We start from the raw sequence: 26,166 nt of genomic DNA, 5'->3' as shown, positions 1-26,166 counted from the left end.
ATAATAATTTAGGTACAAAATCTGTTCTTAACTCATTTTCAGCAATATCGGACCTAAGATTACAAAGAAAGTACAGACATAATCATCCATGTTTGCCAGTCAAAGGTATATCCATACTGGATGGATATTCGAAGCATTGACAGTTGGCACCCACACATAATTACATACAAATCTAATTAAAATAATTACAAGATAAAAAGAGCTTTTTAAATATAACGTTTTTAAATTTTCTGTTGAATTATTATGCTCAAACTTGTACTTGATATGAAGTAAATAAAAAACAAACAAACAAATACCGAATAGGTACTGAAATGTCATTTTGACATTTCATTTTTAATTTCCATAGTAACGCATGTATATATTAATAATTTAGTTGCTAGGACCACCCCCTTAGCAACCAATAATAGTCTTTTACTTTTTACGGATTTTTTTGAAAAAACTTTCCATACAAGACAGAATTAACTGAAAATGAATTCAATTCTGCTTAAAGATGGCTAAAAGTATTAAAGGAATGCATTGGCACCGTGTTCTGATATATTCTAAAAGTTTCAAATGTCTAGCTAGTCGGGAAGTTAGTTAAAAATCGATTGCAAGATTTGTACTGGACAAACAACCACCGGACAAACAAGAATACGAGCTAATAAAAACGTTGTAAAATGGGTACTTTTTCCAGAAAACGTTATAGGCATCAGCTAACCAACATCTGTAAAAATATCTCTTATTTCAATGTAGTAAGAGTCCAGCTTTGAGTAGGTTTACATTATCATATAATATTATATATTTATAAGATGAACGTCTGTACAATAAGGTATATAATTTAATTCAGTTTGGGTATTCACCATTATTACAATGCAGGTAGAGTTAATTTTTCTGTCAAATCCATCTGTATTTATTTTTTTTATTATGAAAGAATAATATTTGTATGAGATTCTGGCAGACTAAAGTGTACGCGGCTTGGTTAGTTTGGTGTCGTTTTATTTTTCATATGCTTCGTCCATACGATACATCAATATTTGAAAGAGAGTGTCATAAAACCCATACACCAGTATTGCCAACTGTATTATAATAATTATAGTATTTATTTGTACTATAATTTTGGTCCGTATAACATGTACGATATTAAAAGGTATAGTATGCCCAAAATACAATAATTTTAAATATCAGAAAAAATAAGCCAAAAGTACAAAAATGTCGATATTTCCGTTCTATAAATTGGTACGAAGTACTATAATTTCATAATAGAAGAAAATTTGGCTAGCCGAGAAAAAAAGTTGGTCGATAGATTTAAAAAAGCCTATGACTTTAATATGGAATTTCTTAAATTCGTCGGTAAACATTTTTGGTTAAATTCTCCATTTTTTTGTGAGTAACAAAAAACATACATTTTCAACAAATGACAAAGCGTATTTATATAATATAATTTTTGCTGAAATACTATAATTCCTTGGACCGTGTACTATTCGATGACAAAAAGATGGCAACACTGACGCACACTTAAAAAGTTGAAGATAAACAACAATAAGAAACTATCATTATGAGGTAGGGAGTTTTCTTTATAACAAACTTATACTGAATACTTTTCAATGTATGTGGAATGTCATACAGAGTTGTTGTCAAAAATATTTTATTGATAAGAATATAAATCTTGACCTTTTGAATATTAGTACAAAAAGATAAATTCTGTACGTAAACCAGTGCTCCGCAACCTTTTCCCACCCACGGCACACCAAAGGTCTTCCCAGAATTCTGCGGCACATCGCACGTAAAACAATTTATACACCAAAACATGAACCCCAGATCCTGAAGGGGGACCCCAGGTTAGGAATAATTATTTGTTGAGTATTTACACATTAATAATAAATTGTATCCCACAATAAGATGTCTTAAAATATTAATACTAGCGTAGTAAAATAGCGCCTTTTTTTACTCGAAAATGGGAGCTGAACTGCGATAGTTTTGTCGGAAATCCGAGGATATTTTTTATTAACCAAAATTCAGAAAATAACCAATGGAATATCGGCGAAGTTCAGTTTTAACATCCCGTCATTTATCAATTCAACAAATTCCTCTTGAATTTATAGGAAAAGCGCTTCTATAGAATTTTCGGCATTGGTTGCAAAAGGGTTTCGTATCCAGTCGCATTGATTCTATGAAAGTACTGATGAAATTTCTTTTGCTGCAAAGTTAAATGTTTTTGAGACGGATCCAAAATTGATTGCTTGTTTTCAATGGTGGTCTAGTAGTTCCTTTGGAACATTTGTAGAGATCCTTCTGCCAAAGTTGGAATTTATTTTTGAATTCTGCTAATTTATCAGAGCACATCAATATATTTTCATTCTGACCTTGCATTGTTTTTAAGTTCATGCAGGTGCTCAAATATATTATCATCCATCTGCGCAAATTTGGCTTTTGCACCGCGGCACACCTAGCATTGTCTCACGGCACACCGGTTGCGAAGCACTGCTGTAAACTGTAAAAATATGATAAAACAATTAATTAGATAGATAGACTACGGCTGTAATTAAATAATAATTAATGGCTTGTTGAGTCAATAGCTCAAATCTAGGAGTAGGTATTGCCATGGTCTTGTATGCTTGCTTAGTTATAAATTTTATTCTGCTCTCATCTTTGGACGCAGGTTTTTCATCCAGGCACGGACATAGGTTCATTGGTTTTCATTAACTTCAAGTACAATATGGAATTATATATCGAGGGGTTGTTGCTAAAAGTTGGTTAGTCGATAATTTAGGTATTTAGCCTTGCTGCGGAAGCCTGGCTGCAGCAGCCACAATTAGCCAACGCTAATTGGCTGCCTAGTGCATTTTAATACGAATACGTTGTCACCTCCGAAAGGGGGGGGGGGGGTAGGTAGGAGTGCTCTGGACCCCCCTGATGATGATGTAATGTCAGTCACGGTGGTATCGTCTGCTTCTTCTTTCGGGGACATGTTTATGTTGATTGACAACGCGGAAGTACAGGTGAAAACAGGGCGTTTATTGTTCGGAATATAAATACAGTAAAGTTAACAAAAATATTTTAAAAAAAATAAATAAATTTAAAATGGCGGCGGACGCCGGCGAGCGCGGCCGGCGTCTTGAGAGACCAAAAACCGAATGACCCTAATAGGGGCTGGTAGGACAGAGTAGGTAGTAATAATACCCAACAAACAATTCACAATTATTCTATCTCTGAAAAATGACAAAAACAGCCTCTGGCATATGTACCTGGCTTGTAAGTAGGTACCTCAGGTCTCATATTTCAGACCTTTTCTAGGTACATGCTTTGGAAAGGGGCTGTGAATTTCTTGGAATTATTACTACCTTCTGCATTTCTTTGCTTGTTAGCTACATATTTTGAAATATTTGAACTAGGTACAAATACATATTTTTTCAAAGTAATCTCAAATCAGATATTCTAGGTGCTAGGTACATTGTATGGCTGGGAACTTTGCTTCCAATATTGGTCAAAATTGGATGAAATGTAGGTAATAATATTAAAAAAATGATATTAATAATTACTATTTGCTTACGGGCTAGAAATTTGCCTCGCAGTCGATCTGTTCATGTTTGCATGAATCAGCCCAATGATGATTCAGGCCTCGTGGCCTTGGATTCTCTGAGGATGCCATGGTTTAGGCGGTATCAAGCGACCTCTCTGGGAAAGGCCCTGAACCGTAATTGGGCCGATTAAGATCGACCACGATACAAAGTTTTTAGCGTGTGTAACTGGACAATGCGGCGGCTTGATATGTTGGTGGTTGCAACTCCTGCGTTAAAGGATCGAAGCCCCTCCGAACCGTCGGTGGCCGGTCAAACTGGGAATACAGCACTTCGACGCCTCGCGGTCAGTGGTTCCACAGTTTTCCGGACCCACCGTAAGGATGCTGAGAGAGGAGGGCATCGCGCCCAGCCTCTCTTAACGCCGGTCCGAAGATCGAACGACACTTCACCTAGATGCATACCACGCGACCACTTTTTGATTGCTTGCTTGCCATGCCTCCAGTTACACACACTGACAGGCAATTTTACATGAAAAAAAACTATGCTAACACGTAATCACACAGGCTAAAGTTTTTTTTACACAGGCTTAGGTTACTAGGTATAAACTGACGCTAAAATGTTGTATATTTAAACTGACTTTACACCACATTCAAACACAAACACTATTTGAAACTACCTAACCTATGACGCTATGCTACGGCTGGTTGAGGATGCTGCTAGGCTGCTCGCTTTGCTGCTGGAGGCTGCTTTTCTCTGCTGAAGAAGGCAGCTTGGCTCTTCCGAAGTGTGGTAGATGACGCGCCGGTGGCGTCGACTACGCACTTTGGTGTCCCGTGTCTGGGCCAGGGCTGATTCCAAGGCTCGCAGACAGTTAGAGCCAGGAACTTCCTCGACGTATCCATCTGTGGGCCAGGGTCGACTGATGATACAGCTGGTCGGGGAAACATCGAGAGTCCTTGGTTTTGAAATGGTCTGGCGTGCTGTTATTCGGCAGCATCCTCGTGCGTGATTACTGATGATGCGCGATAGTTTCCCAACTGCGGTGGATCCATGACAGGCGGCATCTTGAAGGCTTGATGATTCTGCTTGCTTGCAAGTTGAGCGCCACCAGAGGTCGAGCCTCTGGACGCTGTACTGTTTCACACAATTCCACACGCTGCTCTCTCTTCCGGTTGTCAATCAATCGCTTCTCAGGGCTTGGATTCGGGCGAAAAAAATTCCGCCTACCTCCTAATCGTAGACGATCACGATCAGAAGGCGTATGCCCCACGCCTTGGGGGCCATTGTCACGTCCGAAAGGGGGGGGGGGGGGGGTAGGTAGGAATGCTCTGGACCCCATGATGATGATGTAATGTCAGTCACGGTGGTATCGTCTGCTTCTTCTTTCGGGGACATGTTTATGTTGATTGACAATGCGGAAGTACAGGCGAAAACAGGGCGTTTATTGTTCGGAATATAAATACAGTAAAGTACAGCGTACAAATATTTAACAAAAATATTTAAAAAAAAATAAATAAATTTAAAATGGCGGCGGACGCCGGCGAGCGCAGCCGGCGTCCTGAGAGACCAAAAACCGAATGGCCCTAATAGGGGCTGGTAGGGCAGAGTAGGTAGTAATAATACCCAACAAACAATTCACAATTATTCTATCTCTGAAAAATGACAAAAACAGCCTCTGGCATATGTACCTGGCTTGTAAGTAGGTACCTCAGGTCTCATATTTCAGACCTTTTCTAGGTACATGCTTTGGAAAGGGGCTGTGAATGTCTTGGAATTATTACTACCTTCTGCATTTCTTTGCTTGTTAGCTACATATTTTGAAATATTTGAACTAGGTACAAATACATATTTTTTCAAAGTAATCTCAAATCAGATATTCTAGGTGCTAGGTACATTGTATGGCTGGGAACTTTGCTTCCAATATTGGTCAAAATTGGATGAAATGTAGGTAATAATATTAAAAAAATGATATTAATAATTACTATTTGCTTACGGGCTAGAAATTTGCCTCGCAGTCGATCTGTTCATGTTTGCATGAATCAGCCCAATGATGATTCAGGCCTCGTGGCCTTGGATCCTCTGAGGATGCCATGGTTTAGGCGGTATCAACGTAGATCATGTTGGCTACTACAGCCAGACTTCCGCAGCCTGGCTGCCTAGTGCGCGGCCAGCCTTAGAGTTAACAATGGTATTGTTCTTTTTATTTAATAAAACGCAATTTTTTGTAGTACTTATTCCACTTTTAATAAGTGGAATAAGTACTACAAAAAATTGCGTTTTATTAAATAAAAACAACAATACAATGCAGTTCCACCATGAATTGACAGTTAACAAAATAAAAGAAGTTAACAATGGATTATGTGACTATTATATAAATATATGTGCCTATGCTAGAAAAAAAATTTAAGGTCATCTGATAAGTATATACACCACCTACGATGGCCGCATGGCTTAAGCGCCAATCTATAGCGTCGAGGGTCCCAGGTTCGAATCCTGGGTCTAGCAAGTACACATATTGTTTTTCAATTTGTGTATGAGTCAGGGTGTGGACCTAATAGGTTGAGCAAGTGGCTGACATCCATTTCTCGCAAAAATAAAAAATCTGTTAATACAAACCTCCACTCTGTGGAGGCCCATATGATCTTATTAGGATCGGACATAGTCGAAAGAAAGAAGAAAAGATAAGTATACATATAGAACATCCACATAAAGTTTTTTTTATTGTGTAAACTTTCAATTCATGGTACAAATTGATTATTGATCCTGTATATTTAAGTCCCATCAGGTGTCTTATTTTTTTCAGGCATGTTTTAAAAAAACATGCCCAAAATATAGGTATCAATATATTACATTACATAATGAAACACTAATATGATACACAAATTAAAATTCTTGTGGTAGTTCCTGAAAATAATATATCTTATCAATTGATTTTTTCCTAAATCAATAGGTATATTATCTCACAGTGACGAAGGGTGGTGGTAGGCTGTGGAGATCCAACATAAATAGTCTACACTAAACTTTGTCAGTTATACTTATTTTGTTTTCATTGATCTTAGAATACAAATTGCAGATGGTATTGGTTCGTTTTTAAAATTCAATTAAACCCTGCATAAACTAAACCATAATAGATAAAAGATAAAAAAGTATTCTTTCATCTATAAGTAAACATAATTTTAGATACTTAGATAAAATAATATTTTTTGTCTATTATGGTTTGGTTTAGGCAGGGTTTAATTGAATTATAGAAACTAACCACCATCATCTTCAATTAGAATTCTGTGTTCAATGAAAAAAAAATAAGTGGGACTGGTAAAGTTTAGTATGCATTATTTATGTCGGATATCCTCAGTCTACCTCCACTCTTCGCCACTGCTACGTTGATATGTCAACTTGAAAGACTAGGCATTAACTGTCATAAATTGTGTTAATTGTTGTCGCTATTACTCTGGTTTATCAGCACTCTTCCCACCATAGACAACAATGAAACACGTGTTGCCGCAATATACAAGATAATAAATCACTTGTCCCCCTTAAATGAAAACTTAAATACAAATAAAAGTTCCAATCAATTGATCTCAATAGAGCAACGTATCCCCGGCAGTTAAGTGCGCTTCAATTACCTATTGTATCATTTCAGTAGTAGTCAACCATAATAGTAGCATGCAAAATTAAATATTTTTAACTTAAAATATTAAATTTGCATATAGGTACACTTAATAAAATTATTTATATTGACAACCCACCCATTGTGGCCTACTTGGAATAGTGCCTATCTCTGAAGTACTGAATCGATCCGGTACAATCCCACTGCTGGCAAAAATTTATGGTGTTTTTTCAATGTGTGCTTGATCCTGTTCAAGTTAAAATATATTAAGTATAAAGTATATTATATATTCTTTATAACACCACAATAGGCCAAGAGGTCCAATGACAGTAGTGTATATTGTAATAGAAGTGAAACAAATACACAAATATCCAGGCTTTGAGAAAATCATAAAAATATATTATGACTTGAATTGAACTCAGAAATCCTGGATGAAAGGCCAGTATCTCACGCACTGCACCACGAGAGCCGCTTAAGTTAACAATTCGTCGCTGTAGGATTGGTTTGTCGAATAGACCAAATGTTCATGAGACGAAAAACAAATTTCATAATCACCTATATTTAAATACATGGAGATATTTAAATTGTTATTTTTACAGCATATGAATGATGTATTCATTACCATTACAAAGTAATTTACAGAAAAGGATGGTTCTAGTCCATTTAGATACAAAAAAACATTCTGCATTAAAAGGTCGATTTTGACAAAAACGGATATTCGACAAATCAATCCTAGCGACGAATTGTTCCTTATAAAAAAACCAACCCACCCACAGTGGCCTAGTTAGTAAAGTGCCTATATTTGAAAAATTGGATCGCTGGTTCAATCGCTCCGGTGTCCAATATTGTTAGTATACAAGCAACATTTCAAAATACTTTTTTCAGAAATCATAACTATAAGAAAGGTGTAAGACATTTTTAATGACTCGCCAACATATTGCGAAAATAGAAATTACATTACATAATATACTAAAACATGAATGTTTAAAATAAAATGTTTATGATATCTGCATATATACATACCTACCTACATGTGCTTAAATGTATGAAACACTAATGATACAATTCTCTAGGGTGGACTAAATACCTGTTATATTTCGGCATATTACAGTTCACCGTGAACTTTTTTACCGGAAGAGATGGCCGTATAGCATTGAGATCAAGCAATGACGCGTTGCTCGTGGAGCATTACAGACAGCAGTGGCGAAGGGTTGAGGAAAACTGTTAAGTTCCGTCGTAAATAGTGCACACTGAACATAGACAGTTAAGTATACGTATTTACTTTCATTGAACTCATACTACAATGTGTGCCTAAAAGCATAATTTTAGATATTTTATAGATGGAAAAATATTTTTTATTTATTATGGTTTGGTTAGACAGGTCAACCAACACCATCTGTATATGTATTCTTAATTCAACGAAAACAAAATAAGATTGACTGAAAAAGTGTGTACTATTTTGTTGGATCACCCATAGCATACCTAAACAATTATGGTTTAGTTTAAGCCAATGACATTAATATGGACGAAGCATCTGGAAAAAAAAAATGACACTCACTTTTTTGTTGGGTCTGCCGAATGGCATAATCTGTTCTAACGCCATTACAATAAAGGTGATATTGCTATAAATTCCCGATGCTTTTTGTCGGGTCTGCCAAATGGTTCGGTTCGAACGGTTCGCTCAAATGAACATTGACACTAGAAACACTGTTCTAATGCCATTACAATAAAGGACATATTGCTATAAATTCCCAATGCGTAATATTGCATAATAGATATTCCGTGACGTCTACCTATACATGTGCATGAATTTACTTGCTAGCTACTGTATTGAGTGCATTGTCCATTAATAATGTCATTAGTTTAAGCAGGCTGTAATTGATTTTTAAAAACTAACCAGCACCATCTGCAAATTGTATTCTTAGTTCAATGAAAACAAATAAGTATGAATGACAAAGTTTAGTGTGCACTATAATAGCGAATCTTAACAGCCCACCTCCACCCCTCACCACTGACAGAGAGTAATGCTCCAATTTTATTAGTTTCAATAAGAGTATTAATTTGACATTGATTGATATGAAATATCTGATTACAACACTGTCATTATTATCATATCGTATATATATATACGATATATAAAATATGATTGTATTTCCAATTGACTTATCTACCAATTTTCTTCTGTCTTTCAATAAAGTATTTTATTAAGACATGAATTTGATCTCAATGCCATCGGTTTCCAATACAGCTCATGGTGAACTGTGGTGACACGGTAGAAGATAATATCTATGCCAATTTGGAAAATTGTAAACATGCTCTTGATGACCATACAAATTATAATAAAAATAATTCAAAGCTTAGCACATCATAAACAATGCTCATTATTGAACATACATAATTTTGAAAAACACTTTCTGAGAAAATATATTATAACCAATAGAAAAGGGAGATGCAGGGCTCGAAAAAGATTTTTTCTATTGGTTATAATATATTTTCTCAGAAAGTGTTTTTAAAAATTATGTATGTTCAATAATTAGAATGGTACATTCTTAAATCTTGCGAATTATTCGTTGAATAAAAGAAATAGTTAATTATAAATTATTCAAGTAAGTTACATCATAAAAAAATATTGGAGAAATCCACGACGTCGGTTAGTAATTGAAGTAATAGGTATCTACTTTGATTTAATAAACAAAAATCGATTGCCAAAGTAGCTTGATTTAGAAGAGTGCTGATGAGTGGGTATTAAAAGTGGCCAATAGTTAAAATTTGTCACAATTAGTATGTCACCGCGTAGCATAGAGGTAATGGGCGGATGGGGCGTTAACCCGGGAGATGCAGGGTTCGATTCCCTGCTGGGGTGGCTTACTTTCTTCAAAAAAAGATTTTTTCTTTTGATTATAATATTATATTTTCTTAGAAAGTGTTTTTCAAAATTATGTATGTTCAATAATTAGATTGGTATATTCTTAAATAAATATTAGTTGAATAAAAGAAATAGTTAATGCTCATTATAATAAAAGTAGTAAAGATAGAATAGATTATTATTAGATAAAAAGTTATCACAGGTAAAAATATTAAATAATAATAGTCATAAAAAACAAATGATAAAAATAATATTTTTATGTTATTTTAAATAATATAATATGACATTTATCTATCTATCTAGAATTTTATCTGATTATATTATCATTGAAAACTAAACTCCACCCATTGTCTTGATTTTGTTATTGTTATTATGATTGAAGTCCTAGGTCACAAGCAAAATGTACACAAGCACTCTTCATTTGTCATTTGGTAACCGTTAGATATTATACTCATGGCAATATTGTTAATAATAAACCTAGCCTTTTAAAACCGTTTCATAATCCCAAGAGCGCTACGAGTTTCCAAAATGATTGTGTTCTTAATTCTGTTATTCCTGTTTCTCTTCTACATTTATGTAACGTGGAACGATGGATTTTGGGAAAAGCTCGGTGTGGCTTTCGATAAACCGACATTCTTTCTGGGAAATTTTAAAGATATTTTGAGCCGTAACAGACACGATGGAGTTATTGCAGCTGACATGTACAAGTAAGTCTAGTAATTACTTAACTTAATCCTTTATCCACTTCTTAGGCATAGACTACACACAAAGCAGCGTGGGGGCGCGCATGCGAAAATTTTGCAAGTGGCATGGTGAATCAACGAAAATACAACGTAATCAAATATGGCAGAGCACACTGGTCGGGGCACACACGGGAATTTGGGTTTTGAGGCTACTGTCTAAAAATTCGCAGTGTCATTTCCAAGAATAATTATTGTTTGACAGTCGTCTTGTATTTTCCACGGTCATATCCTGCACGTGGGTATTCCATGACGTTGGAATCCGATTGGCTTTAAGAAAAGAATGACCAGTTTTTACGTAGGCATTGAAATTTTGTAGAAGTGCCTAAAACGCCTTAAAAAACGACCGACATATGCATGAGCCCGGAAAAATGGAGCCACTATATGTTTCACATCTACATGTATGTAAATAGGAAGCCAGTGTTTGCGACGGCCGCTTGTTATTCTTCTAAAAAATTCAAATATGTAAAGGCCCTAAGACTCTCTTAAGGCTACTGTAGTATTTGATCAAATTAGATCAAATGACACATCTTTGACTAGATATGACATGAAGCAGCATGGCCCGCTTTTTTATCTCCTTATTTTTGTAAATACAGTTATTCTGTCTTCGTAAGGTTCTATAAAATAACTATTTCATAATCATTTAATAATAGATATGCCAGATGACTTGAGCCTACAACCTACCGCTTCATAAGTGAATGATCCCATATTTATATTATGGATACTTATTTAGGTATTATGTATTATGATAAGTGCCCACAATGGATTTGCGGTGGAATTTAACGGAAGGCTCAATTTCAATGTATGTTTGATCCAAAACAAGAACCCAATCACTTTGGCTAATGGCTAATGGCTAATCATTTACCATTACTTCTAAGAAAAGTAATGATGTGATTTTACTTGTGCGATGATCACATGGAATCATCACATCTGAATGCCTTGAAAAAATGGATGTTGTTGCAAACATCGCATAAGCAAAAACTCCACTTAAGTCTGCTGAGATAACCTCCACTCCATGGAGGTCCATTTGCTTTAGTATGTAGCAAAAATATTAATTAACCTTTTATTATTAATTGCTATATTAAGTAGGTACCTATTAATTTTTGCCATTAATATTTCAACAGAAAGTTTGATGGGTGTCCATATGTGGGGTATTTCAACTTCAGAGTGCCAAATCTTCTAGTGAGGGATCCAGATATAGCCAAAGACATCATCGTTAAGGATTTCAATAGCTTCCAGAGCACTGGATTCGAGGTGATCATTATTTTCATTAGCTATATTACCAACCAATTTTATTTTAAGCAAGGGCTGTAACACATAGAGGGTATTCTTCTTTTCAACTGGTGCCTACTATAATAACAATAAAATTTGAGAAGTGATGAACACAATTATTATTTAACACTTCCGTTACTGTAATGTCACCTTAAGTTACCCAGCCCATTAAACTCCAAATATTTCAGTTAATTATACACATGTACTCAGAAGCTATTTTCAAGGAAGCCTTACAAGGTGAATCGGTGGGTATTATGGTTAACGGCAAACATATTAACAATATACAATATGCTGATGATACTGTGCCGATTGCTGATAGTTTAAATTGTTTACATCAACTGGTAGAAAAGGTTAATGAGGTCAGTAATTCTTATGGTTTAAAAATGAACCTCAAGACAACAAAACTATTACTAGTATCAAAAATAGCGACACCAGACACCAACACAAATTTTGTTATTAACAGCGAACCAATCGAACGTGTGACCTATTATAAATATATAGGTACATGGGTCAATGAGAAATGGGACCAGTCTCAGGAAATAAAAACTAGAATTGAGATCGTAAGGAGCGCCTTTCTCAAAATGAGACGCATCATTAGCAATCGAGATCTTAACCTAGGTCTGAGACTGCGTATGGTACGTTGTTATGTTCTCTCAATTCTTTTCTATGGTATGGAAGTATGGACGCTAAACCAAAAGATGTCACAGAGACTTGAAGCTTTCGAGATGTGGTTGTATAGACGCATCCTCAAAATTACTTGGACTGACCGGGTGACAAATGTTGAAGTTCTCAATCGAATACGGAAGGACCGAGAAGTTCTACGTAGTATCAAAACCAGGAAACTACAGTACCTCGGCCACATTATGAGAGGACAAAAATACAGCATTCCCCAACTTGTCATTCAAGGAAAGATCAATGGGAAGCGTAGCAGAGGACGGCGCCGCATTTTGTGGCTTAAGAACCTCCGTGATTGGTACGAGTACAGCTCCACTGAACTGTTCCGGGTAGCAGACGACAAAGATAAGATCGCCTTGATGGTGGCCGACCTCCACTAGGGGATGGCACAATAAGAAGAAGATACACATCGCACATCTTCATATTTCAGCTATTTCTAGAATCATCAATATTATAGATCTAATTAAAATGTTATTATTTTCAAAATCAATAACATTATCCAGTAAATATATATAATTTATAAATATTCGTCAGATTTCATTTATCTATCATAAATTATAAATGCACATTGAGTGTCACATTCGTTTACAAACAAAAGGGATAATTATTCTAAAGGTATATCGTCGTTAAGATATGAAAACCTCGTAACTTCAAATTTTACGATATTGGGTTTTTTTACTTACTTTATAGCCAATTTTGAGCTATTAAGGTGTCAACTCATATGTGGTATTTATTTATAGTTACTGAGATATTGACAAAAATCACAAACTCGTATATCAAGATTCTATTTTTATAAGTTGTAATACTCGTATTTTTCAAACAATCTTACTTAATGCCCCACATGCCCAACGTAGGTCAAAATGGAGCTTTTATGGTATTTTCAAAGCATTAGCCTGAACATTCCTTAAACGTTGTAGATAAACTATTTATATGATTTTGAAGCCTTTATGAAACATTTGATGACTTCATAAAGTATTTTTATTACATAATTATTATATATAGTATTCTTTTAAATCTCTCGATCTAATGTTTTAGAATATATTCATATTTCAGTACATCCATGTGCAGTAGAGGTGAGTTTGAAATACTGTCACCAGTTTGTGTACTCAAGTTTCGGATGAAACTACCCATACTCAGTATGTGTGACCCAATAAACTTATTCTAAAAAACTTGTGATGATATCATCGCGAGTCGCTGTTCTGTGCACTCGCCAGTTGGTAGACTTTCAACACTATTGACATTAAATGCACGCGAACGAGATAGCACTTGGTATATTTTAATTTATTAGTCTATTGCGTTCGAATGTATGAATAAGAGGTCATAAATTTTGTGTCGCAGCACAGTGAAAATGTCGCAAATTAAAAAAAATCACTGTTATTCATTTTTGTTAACAAGAATATTGTAACCTAACAGAAAAACAACTCACAACAATTTAAAATGTGTTTTAAATTTTATAATAAATGGGACTTTTCAATAAGCGGAGCTCAGCGTATTTTTAGCGATTCTATTGAAGCCGATACACTGAGTAGTCTGAGTTCCCTGAGTCGATTCGTATTTCAAATACTAATATGGAGTTGGTTTTAGCTCCAGTTGAGTATGAAACTTTTGTCGCATACGCAAGCCAAACGCTCTATATAGTATTCCAAATACTAGTAAGTATTTTGGAACAAGTTTCGATACTAATTATTTTTAAATAGTGGTAGTAAGTATACTTAGTCTTCAAAGTCAACCAGTTTTCCCACCTCTAATGTGCAGTGGTATTAATATTTTTTTTAATTTTTAAACGCATTTATAAAACCATTAGTAAAATTAATGTTAACATTATATTATAGTGAGATATTTACGATAAAAATTATATTTAATAATCTCTGTGATCCCAAATTTGATAAGAATTAGGCATTTTATTATTGAAAAAATGGGCACGGTTAACACATTTGAAGATAATTCTAAAGATACTGATTATAAGCTATGTCTCTGACCATTCAAATGTGATAAACATCCTACGAATAATGATTATTTTATAATTTTATTATTATTGACCTAAGAATAAGGTAGTAATTTTTTGAAATACTTCATTTCTATTAGCATTTCCCAGTGGTTAAGCTACAACATACCGCTGTAGCCATAAATTGATAAACGATAACTGAAGTAGGGAGTAAGATCATGTTAACGCACGTGTTTGAACATGCACCTAACAGAAAAAAACCATTTTTTACTGATTTAACAATAGTTTCTTCTTCCTTGCTTTCATGTTACGGATATATCGTACTAATTTGGACCTAAATGTTGTAATATGCTTGATATTTTTAAATAATAATGTAGATAGCTACGCCACTATTTCTTTTACATTTAAAAAGGATTATAATATTCCCCCGACCATGTCCGATCCTATTAAGATCATATGGGCCTCCACAATATGGAGGTTCGTATTAACAGATTTTGTTTTTATGAGAAATGGATGTCAGCCACTTGCTCAACCCATTAGGTCCATACTCTGACTCATAAACAAATGAAGAACAATATGTGTACTTGCCAGACCCAGGATTTGAACATGGGACCCACGACGCCTAAGCCGTGCGGTTATCGTGGGTATCTATAGTATTATAAGCAGTGGCGGCCCATGTATACGATATCTGGGGGTGCTGCAGTTGATTAACAATAAAAAAAATGTTAATTTGGATTATATTTTACCATTAACATTGATACCGCCTAAACCATGGCATCCTCAGAGGATCCAAGGCCATGAGGCCTGATCATCATTGGGCTGATTCATGCAAACATGAACAGATCGACTGCGAGGCAAATTTCTAGCCCGTAAGCAAATAGTAATTATTAATATCATTTTTTAATATTATTACCTACATTAGCCTTCATCCAATTTTGACCAATAGGTATTAAATTCGTACACTTACCTACATAAATATTGAAAGCAAAGTTCCCAGCCATACAATGTACCTAGCACCTAGAATATCTGATTTGAGATTACTTTGAAAAAATCCGTCGGCGTCTCCCGCCAATTCAAATTTATTTATTTTTTTTAAAATATTTTTTGTTAAATATTTTGTACGCTGTACTTTACTGTATTTATATTCCGAACAATAAACGCCCTGTTTTCGCCTGTACTTCCGCGTTGTCAATCAACATAAACATGTCCTCGAAAGAAGAAGCAGACGATACCACCGTGACTTGACATGACATTACATCATCAGGGGGGTCCAGCGCATCATCCTACACCCCCCCCCCCTTTCGGAGGTGACAACATCAAAATTAAATATAAATTATTAATTATATTAATAATTAAAATAAAGAACTTTGCATAAATTGCTTGCAGAAATAAATTTTAACAATGTTAATAAATCATTAAAGCTATATTTCTTTCATCGCTGTCGCGCGCGCGTGCTCATGTGCGAACACAGAAACGGCAAAATACTGTCGGACCGGCAGTACCTATCAAGCTTCCAACTGCGAGCCCCGCTCCCCTCCTTCGTCCACTCGAGCATATTCCATTGAAAACGGTACTGCATAAAATCATAAAGATGGTCACTTTTTGATATTAGTACAGCGGTGTATGATAATTATTGGATGTATCGGTACGCGGGCAAGCTTAATACATGCTTTAATAATATTGATATTTTCATATAATATACATAAATTTATATATATTATAATATTATATTTTTCTCAATTTGCATGGGGGTGCTGCAGTTCCGCAGTGCATAATAATGTATTTAATGAACAACTGAGTGTTACGCGGCTGGATTGTTCCATTTGTTATCATTATAATTATATATTTATCTTAAAACTGTGACAAAAAAAGAAAAGTTGGTCCATGTCTGCAGTGGTCAAAAAACAAATTTATTGAATAAATTCCAGGCTGATCCTCACTTGGATCGCATCATGTCGGAGAATCCATTCGGTCACATTGGCGCAGTGTGGAAGACAAAGCGGAGTCAGTGGGCAGCCAGTCTGACGCCCAGCAAAATTAAAGCCATGTACGATAATATCTGCATTCGATGCGATAAGATGGTGGCACATATTAAGAGACAATCTCAAGAGCCTATAGAGGCCAGATTGGTAAGTAAATATATTTGTTTACATTCTACTTATTTATTTTAATATCTTTGTAAAGAACACTTTTTTGAATTTTTAGGATTCTATAGACAGGTTTGTCGACCAAAACAGCTGTCAAAAGTTAACAAAAGCCTTTGTTCAAAAATATAATAAAATCTGCGTGATTGCTTTATTATTATGCCCATCTACCAAGAAATGACAGAAATAAATACATTTAATTGTTATGTATTTAAGTTTTTCAATCATGAAAAGTTGTAAATTGTAATTACATACAAATGTTATTGAAATCATAATTAAGTATGTCTGGTTTGCCGTTATCTCACCAATCGCTTAATTAAAAAAATCCTTATAGAATATTTTTTTATTTCCTTTTTTTCTTCTTCTTGGTCATTTCCTCATGGCTGAGGACCTTGACCACCTACAAATTCTGTCATCTTTTGAGCGACCAAGACTTTCCACCCCACGCGATCCTCTGCTTCTCTCAGGACAGAGTGAAGGCTGCCCTCAGTCAGCTACTTCACTTGGTCGCTCCAGCACACCGACACTTCCTCTACTTTGCCTTCCCTGGAGGCTACCCAAAACCACCAGTCTCTCCAGGTTATCCGGTCCACGCCGAACAATACATCCAAAAAACTACAGAATACGTCTCAAACATAATATTAAGTGCTGTTTCTTATCTGTAGTCTCTGTATGATTAACTGGTTTGTCCTGTGCTCTGTCCAAGAAATATGAAGCATTCGGCGCCAACACCACATTTTGAAGGCATCAATTGCCTTCCGCTCCCTTGCCCTCAGGGTCCATGACTCGACACCGTACAAAAATAATATGGAGATCACTAATGTATGCACAAGCATCATTTTTGTGGCAATTGATATTCCCTGATCCTTCCATAGAGTCGTAAGACGTATCATCGCATTGTTTGCAATCTGTGTGCGCTTTCTTATAATATCTGCTTGATATCCATCCGCCTTATCCATTATAGCGAAATTTAATATAACTGTGAGAATTAAATGAAAAGAAAATTTAATAATAATATTAAAAACTGTGTTATTATTAGTGTACTTTATTCTTGATTGCAGTTGGGCTCAACCTTTTTCACAAACGTGATTGTGTCGTCAGTGTTTGGTATTGAGGTCGATTCATTTGAAAATCCGGACAATCCTTTCACCAAAATGTCAAGATCAATGTTCGTTTCCTCGTACATCGGTGGATTAATCATCACTCTATTCGTCAGATTCCCCATGTTGACTAAACTTTTAAGGATAAGGTGAAAATAAAAATATTAAAAACTATACTGTCATTTGCGTCATTAAAATTAGTAGAAAATTGAATTTTGTATAAATGTAAAACAGGACGTGTATATTATGTGTATATTTTTTATGTCACACAAAGTCATTCCAGCCAAGCGTGGTGTGACAGTCTCGTTTTGTCACTTTGAATTACACTTTGTGTTATTGTTTGCACTGCCAAAACCGGTGGTGATATTAATAATCTTTGATCCCATTTTAGTGGCATTTATTTTGAGTTCACCGGATGACCAATTTGGTGGCTGCCAACAAATCGGAAAATACCTGCCGTATATAGAATAATATTCTTTCGAAGTTAACCTTTCAGACAATGCCGTCATTAGGGTTCCCAGATGTCCTCTTTTACCAGGACAAGTGCTCTTTTTTGAAGTCAATGTCCGTGTCTGGTTTTTTTTTTATCGAATAATGCGTAATGTCATTTTTTCCATTATGAACATTTTATACTCCTATTTTGTAAAATCGAAAATAAATAATATTATTTTATGAAAGAATTGCGGTAGTTAGTACCTTACTATATTTCTTAAGAGCATACATCAGTGAAAAGGCAAATAATTTTCAACAATAGGTGGGACGTAATTTCGCACTCGTTGCCAATCGGAGCGATAGCTAGCTGTCAGCATGTCAATTTGTTTTGTGATGGCATCGGAGGAATATATTCTTAAATAGTGTAAAGATGATTAAAAAACGTTACGCATTTACTCGAAAAAGGAAACGTGTCAATGAATATATTATTATACTACGAATATAACAATTAACATAACATAAAATGGACGTATGTTGAATTTTTATGACAAATTATGTTTTGTTCGTCACGCGTCGTTTGCACAATCTGCACGTCGCGTAGTCACAATCTTTTTAGACCATGTCTCAGCTGAATAATAGCTTAATAGCAAGATTTACTCGATATTTATTCTTGTTTGCTAATAAAAAATATGATTATGAGAATACATGATTGTAAAATTATTACATTTCGGGGTAACTTATTGAGATTTACCAATCATTGGCATGCCACGGGTTCAATAATTGAACCTTGCCGCTGTAATTATTACAGTAGCAAAATACATTGCAGAAACTTCAGAAAATCACACGTATATACACTGGCGGCACGTGGATAAGATTTCTGGGGGTGCCGCGGTTGATTAAAAATAAAAAAAATGTTTATTTGGATTATGATTTAATATTAACATCAAAATTAAATATAAATTATTAATTATAAGTAATTAAAATAAAGAACTTTGCATAAATTGCTTGCAGAAATAAATTTTAACAATGTTAATGAATCATTAAAGCTATATTTCTCTCCTCCGCTGTCGCGTGTGATCACGTATGAACGCAGAAACGGCGTAAAACTGTCAGGCCGGCAGTACCAATCAAGCTACCAGCTGCGTGCCCCGCTCCCCGTACCCCCCCTTCGCCCATTCGAGCATATTCGTTTCAAAACGGTACTGAAGTACAGCGGTGTATGATAATTATTGGATGTATCGGTGGGTGGGCGAGCTTAATTAATATTGATATTTTCATATAATATACATAAATTTATGTATATTATAATATTACATTTTTCTCAATTTGTTTGGGGGTGCTGCAGTTCCGCAGTGCATATGGACGAGCCGCCACTGTGTATATATATTGTATTCTGAGAGCTAACCGGGAGACCTCGTACGGCATGGGGCTATTGGTCCACTGCTTATGCAGTGTCTCTTTCCTCCCTTTTCTTCCAGGTCCTCTTTTTATCATCGTGAAATATGGGAACCCTAGCCATGGCATATTACTGTCAGTGTTGTAAAACACATTAGTGGAGTAGTTATCTCCTAGTAGGCACCCTCCTTAAAGCAACAGCATGATAGTGATAATCTCTATGGTACGAGGGTGGGTCAATAAGTCCTTAGAAAAGCCGACAGGTGGCGCGACTAGTACTGCAAGCGGTTTGTTTTCATGCAGCGGCACTACCGATTCAGTATGCTGCGAAGTTTCAATCAGATTGGTCGGGTTGTTGTGTGTTTTTCGTACATTTAAAAAAAAAAATTTCTTGTGTAAAATGGAAAAATGGAAAATGGAGAAAATTGAGTTTAGAGTTGTTATTAAACATTTTAATATAAAAAGGTTAACAGCAAAGGAAATAAAAAATGAGTTGGATTTAGTTCACGGCATATCTGCTCCTTCACTTGCAACTATTTATAACTGGTTAAATGAATTTAAACGTGGTCGTACATCAACAAAGGATGAACCACGCTCAGGACGTCCTGTAGAGGTGACTACACCAGAAATGATCAATAAAATCCACGATATGGTGTTAAGTGACCGAAGATTAAAGTTGAGTGAGATAATTGAGGTTACAGGGATCTCAAAAGGTAGCGTCATTTCTATTTTACATGACAAATTGGGCATGAAAAATATTTCTGCAAGATGGGTGCCGCGTTTGCTCACAGTCGACAATAAACGCAGTAGGGTGGTGGCCTCTAAAGCCCTGTTGTCGCTCATGCAACGCAATCCGGATGAATTTTTTCGTCGCTTTGTGACTGTAGATGAAACATGGATACACCACTATACTCCCGAGACGAAAGAACAGTCAAAGCAGTGGATTGCGAAGCCAAACCATGTCCAAAGAAGGCGAAAACCGTAAAATCAGCTGGTAAGGTTATGGCTACTGTATTTTGGGATGCACGTGAAATTATTTTCGTTGACTATTTGGAAAAAGGAAAAACAATAACAGGGGATTATTATGCATCTTTATTGGACCAGCTAAAAAACAAAATTGAAGAAAAACGGCCTCATTTAAACAGGGAAAAAATCCTCTTTCATCAGGACAATGCCCGTGTTCACACATGTTTACGATCAATGGCTAAAATTGAAGAATTGAAGTTCGAATTGGTCGACCACCCACCGTATTCGCCAGATTTAGCACCCAGTGACTTTTTCCTTTTCCCAAACTTAAAAAAATGGCTAAGTGGACAACGTTTTTTTTCAAATGAAGAAGTCATCGATCGGACAAATGCTTATTTTGAGGACCTTCCGAAAACTTATTTTTCTGACGGTTTAAAAAAAATTGAGAAACGTCTAACCAAGTGTATTGAGCTCCAAGGAAATTATGTTGAGAAATAAAAAAAAAATACAAAAATAAAACCTGTTTTAATGCTTTTTTCTAAGGAATTATTGACCCACCCTCGTATTTAGTCATAGCCTTTAGGTATAGCTTTACCTCTTACCGAAAACTATACCTCTGACTGTCCCACCCGAAGAAGGTAGACTATCCGCATGGGAGGCGAAAGCTAGCCTCTGTGGGTCTCGAAGATTGGGTAAAACCAGCAGCAGAGCATCTTCCACCCGGAACCAGTCTCGGGTACCGTACATGGAAAGCCCTAAACAGACTCAGAACCATGGTAGGGCGCACCCGAGACAACATGGTGAAGTGGGGGTTCTCCGAAAACCAAAGCTGCGAATGTGGTGAAATGCAAAGCATGGAGCACCTATTTTCATGCAAGGCTTGCCCAGTAAGCTGCAATTTCCGAGGAAAATGGTGTTGCCTTCGCCAACTTTTGCAGCGACACATTGTAGTTATTGAAAACCCAACACAATGAAGAAGTCATAGATCAATATGTATCTAAGTAAAAAAAAAAATCTAATATCTATTTTGCAGATTTGTTGACAAGCAAAAAGAAAAGGAACTCATTGTGATGACCAGGGAGATTCTAAAATGCCAAAAAGACAACGTATTTTTAAAGGGAGATGGAAATAATGACAGTAGTCAAATGGAAACAGACGACAAACCCTGTAAGAAAGTCTTAATATTGATTATGTTTATTTTCATCTTTTAAACTGAACGCCTGTGTCCGGGTACCTACATGGTTTTTAATTTCTTCCATGATGTATGTACCCATCCATCCACTGTCAACGTGTGCATGCCCTGTAAAGGTAAATAATAAAGAATTTGGGTTTCACGTGCATGGATTTACTGGCGGAAATCGTGCTTATTTTAAACTATGATGACAATAACTGTTGACAAGTGCTGACTGTCTCTCCAATTCATTCTTTAAGAGTGAGCGAGACGCCATGTTGTCATTTTATAGTACTATTTGACAGGTAGTATAAATCGGTTAACCTCAAAATGAGTATAGTTCGTTTTTTTGCCGGCAGGTTCGCCACTATCGTTCTACTGCGCAGGCGCAGATCGAAAAAATCCCTACTGTCGGATGAAAATTCAGAAGCTTCCAATTTTTTTTGATTCATGCATGCAAGATTGCAACTGCAGGATAATACATGTTTACCTATACATTTTCTTGTTATGGCCGCGATAATACTTACTGTCAACATTAAATCCATGCACGTGTAAACGGGCTATAATGGCGAGTTGATAGACCACTCATTTTTGCAGCCATAGATACTAATTTAATCCTGGGTCTGGCAAAAATTTATCAGTATTGTTTCAATGTGTTCAGAGTGGGTCACCTGATGGGTTCAGAAATTGGCTACTAACTATTCCTCGTAAGAAAATCTATTAATAACTTCCATTCTATGGAGACATTATATTATTATACCCTGCTTAGGAGTATTTTTTTAAAATGTTTTCAGCTGATTATGAATACGAGGTAGCGGGACGGGTGTTTGGTTTCTTACTGGAGGGGACGGAAACCAGCAGTGGTCTTTTTTCGTTGGCACTGTATGAGGTAATCTTTCAGAAAATAATTTATTAGAATTATTCATTGTTTAAAGAATTTGTTATAAACAATTGTCATTTTTATGAGCACACAAAATCACTAACAATACCTACCTATCTAATACGCATACTTCCATTTTTCAATATAATTAATATAACATACAGCGGCGTGATTTCGAAAAGAGACCCATAGATGGCGCGACCCATTGACTGGACGCCGGAAGCACTATGTAGACGGACTAGGATTTAACTCTATGTTGGCTCCGTAATTAATATCCCTTACAGTCTTACAGCCAGTCAGTTTTATCTGACTAGCTCTGACTCTTTTGATCATACATGTTCTCTATTTTAAGACTAAGCACCTTACACTATCGAGATTCGTTTCTAGTGATAGGTGTGGTATCTAGTTGTCAAATGTGATACCTACCTGAACTGAACTAATCCTTTGGCAAGTTCATCTGGTTATGTGGTCGAGCGAGTCATCTTATCTTGTTAATCTGTTTTCGTGTACCGTTTGAAGTATTCTCTCTTATTGTTGGTTAATCTATGTGAACTCAAAATAAATACTATAACCGGAAGTGTTTCTATTTTATAATATAACTAAAACATACTATAACTGGCGACCGACGTTTCTAAGTTATAAATAAATAAAACCATCCTATAAATATAAATATTTCTATGACTATCAATTCAACAACTCTAAAACCTCGACATCAAGAGGAATACAATATTTAATATAAATCAAAGAAAAATGTTTTTACTGTCTCTTGAAAAAATATGTTGTATTGGATTTGACGTTTATAAGATAGAAAGATGATATACAGTCGAGTTAATTGATGTTTCAATTAATTGCATTGCAGTTGGCATATAATCCATACATCCAAGAAAAATTGAGGACAGAATTGGATAAAGCTGCGGCTAGCAATGGCGGAAATATATCTTATGAAGACCTTATGCACCTGCCTTATTTCGACATGGTCTTATCAGGTACCTAAACCTAAGTAAATGTCATTCATTTATTTTAATTTGCGATCACAATTTAAATTATTGAGGTTTGTTTATCTAAAGGGGCCCATAAACGAGCATCAAAAATTGCAGATTGCCGATACAATTACCAAAAAAATGGTGCAGCTATTGCCCAGTTGCTGGGCAATGTATGGTTTGACATCAGTGTCGGGCAAGTGAGGCTTATGTATTTTGTGCGTAGACGGACTTGGGGATATCGCGAGTGGAGAACTACAAGGTTCAAAGTGTTTGTCCTTGGCGAAACAAAAGTAACAATAAGGCAGCTTAATAGTACTTCATTGTTGGGTTTGTTTTCTCAAGGACGAACACTTAGAACCTTGTAGTATTAGGCTCGCGATATAGCAACAATGGCCGACAATGAAGTATCTGCACAATATCTCGTCCTAAATAATCACATAAAGAAAGCCAAAATAAAAGAGGTATTTGGATCGAATCCTACTAAAACAAACGTGAAACAATAAGTTTTGAAGCAATAATATTTAATATTTTACAGAAACTTTGAGACTTTATCCACCTGGCTTGTCTCTCCAACGTATCTCAAACAAGGAGTACACACTGCCCCCGCCACGTGCTGGAACTAAGCCGGTCACAATCCCTGTAGGAACTCCTGTACACATACCAATCTACGGCATGCAAATGGACCCAAAATATTTCCCTGACCCCGAGAGATTTGACCCAAATCGGTTTACAGAAGAAGCAAAAAATTCAAGGCATAAATATGTGTACATGCCATTTGGGGATGGACCACGAGTTTGCATAGGTAAAACTCAACCATCAGATAATCAATGTCATTGAGTTTCACAAAGAAATTGAACTAGTACCTTCAATAAAGCTTTCTACAGATGTAACTGCATAGTTCAGTGCATTTTTTTGCACTTAGTTTACATTACAGCCATGTAGCCTTCACACGGGATTGGCAAATAAATATCAACAGTAGTCAAATTTCTTTTGCAAATTCGAGGGTTTAATATCAAACAACACTGTTGTTCATATTTTATAATTTATTGTGTGTTGTACATTTATCTTGCTTATGGTGATGTTAAAATTTATAGGTATGTATGTTTTTAAAAAAATTGGTAAAACAAGGGTAACTTTATGTAGTTAACATTAAACTTTACTAATGATAAGAAGAAATTAGAAAAAATTGCCGTAAAATTGTTTGACTATCATGTGGCCGAGAATGTAAAATAACGTTAAAAAAAAAACACTTTTTTTGTAGATAATTATTAACCTACAATCGAAAGTCATTTGTAGCTAACCAGTGGTCTTTTTTTTTGTTTCAATTACATACATTTAGGCTCCACCTCTATAGAAGAAGGTTTTTTTTCAACATCGTTGATCTGAAACATAATATTATGTATTGTTCAGTTCAAATGAATATGCAGAGTGAAATGGCTTGCATCTAATTTAATAATCAGACTCCTATCTATCTGTATAGAAGAAGATTTTCATCAATATTTTTGGAAGATATATTTATTATTTAAAAAAATAAATCCGGTACCTACTTACGTGGAGACCTGACAAACTGACGGGTTTAAGGCCTTCTTGGTAATATTTTGTCTAGGCATATGATAAACCACCATTAAATGTTACAAATACAGCAATAGTCATATTTGCAGGACTTTTCACATTTTGATTGATTATTTTACGCTTTGATTGATTTTTACACCCATACAAAGCAACCGCTTCACTTACTTTATAAAACCGCCATTGGGTGACTGGAATATGATTTATTATTTTTGTATTTAATTAACACATACTTCTTTTTTAGGGAGTCGTCTCGCAATGATTCAGACGAAAGCTGGAATTGCAGGAATAATTCGTAACTTCGAAATCAGAGTTTCACCGAAAACTCTTCCAAAACCTTTGAAAATTGACCCAAATATGTTGGTTCTAGCTCCTGTTGGAAATGTGTGGTTGACTTTTCATGAGAGATCCAATTGAAAATGAAATTAAATAATTACAAAAGAGATTATGTCTCTTCCGGGCATGCTATCAATATAATCCTTGTTAAAAGATTTCTTTCTACTCTCCATGGATTCATTGAATTTACATTCCACCTATAATAGTCTGTATTGATTTTTACTAATGGTATTCGTAATCTCGCAGTCTTGGAGATACCATGTCATAGAATGAATGTATTGTTTTATGATGCTATTGTGTGCTTAACTTACTTGATAGAACCATTGGGATTGATCTATTTTTGTTGAAGTATTTAATTTTTGTGAATGTACTGAATAGCTTAAGTTTATTGTTACGAATTCATATTATATTTATTAATTTCGCTTACTCATATTTTCTTTCTTATGTTTCATATAATTTTTCTGTAGATAGCAGTTTTCCTTGCTTTTAGAATCGATGGATAATAATTATAATACTTTTACGTACTATGTATTATGGAACATTGGGCAATAACTATTACGCCAACTTTTACTGAATAAATAATTT

At 35.4% G+C, this 26,166-nt stretch overlaps 1 protein-coding gene across 1 annotated transcript; it reads left to right on the top strand.

Annotated features, from left to right (window-relative positions):
* Positions 1 to 10,361: 10,361 nt before the first annotated feature.
* LOC147066782 (putative cytochrome P450 6a13) lies at positions 10,362 to 26,166 on the top strand. Its single transcript, XM_085954182.1, has 9 exons — positions 10,362 to 10,680; positions 11,838 to 11,967; positions 16,534 to 16,734; positions 17,811 to 17,998; positions 21,676 to 21,809; positions 22,608 to 22,702; positions 23,553 to 23,679; positions 24,212 to 24,478; positions 25,490 to 26,166. Exons 1-9 carry the CDS (start codon positions 10,502 to 10,504, stop codon positions 25,660 to 25,662), a joined length of 1,494 nt encoding a protein of 497 aa, XP_085810308.1. The 5' UTR covers positions 10,362 to 10,501; the 3' UTR covers positions 25,663 to 26,166.

This window comes from Rhyacophila brunnea, unplaced genomic scaffold (genome assembly GCF_057557595.1).
Source record: "Rhyacophila brunnea isolate RB1 unplaced genomic scaffold, BYU_Rbru_1.0 scaffold_4, whole genome shotgun sequence".
NCBI lineage: Eukaryota > Metazoa > Arthropoda > Insecta > Trichoptera > Rhyacophilidae > Rhyacophila > Rhyacophila brunnea.
Note: the sequence above shows the minus strand (reverse complement) of the source record. Positions and strands in the feature narration are given on the sequence as shown.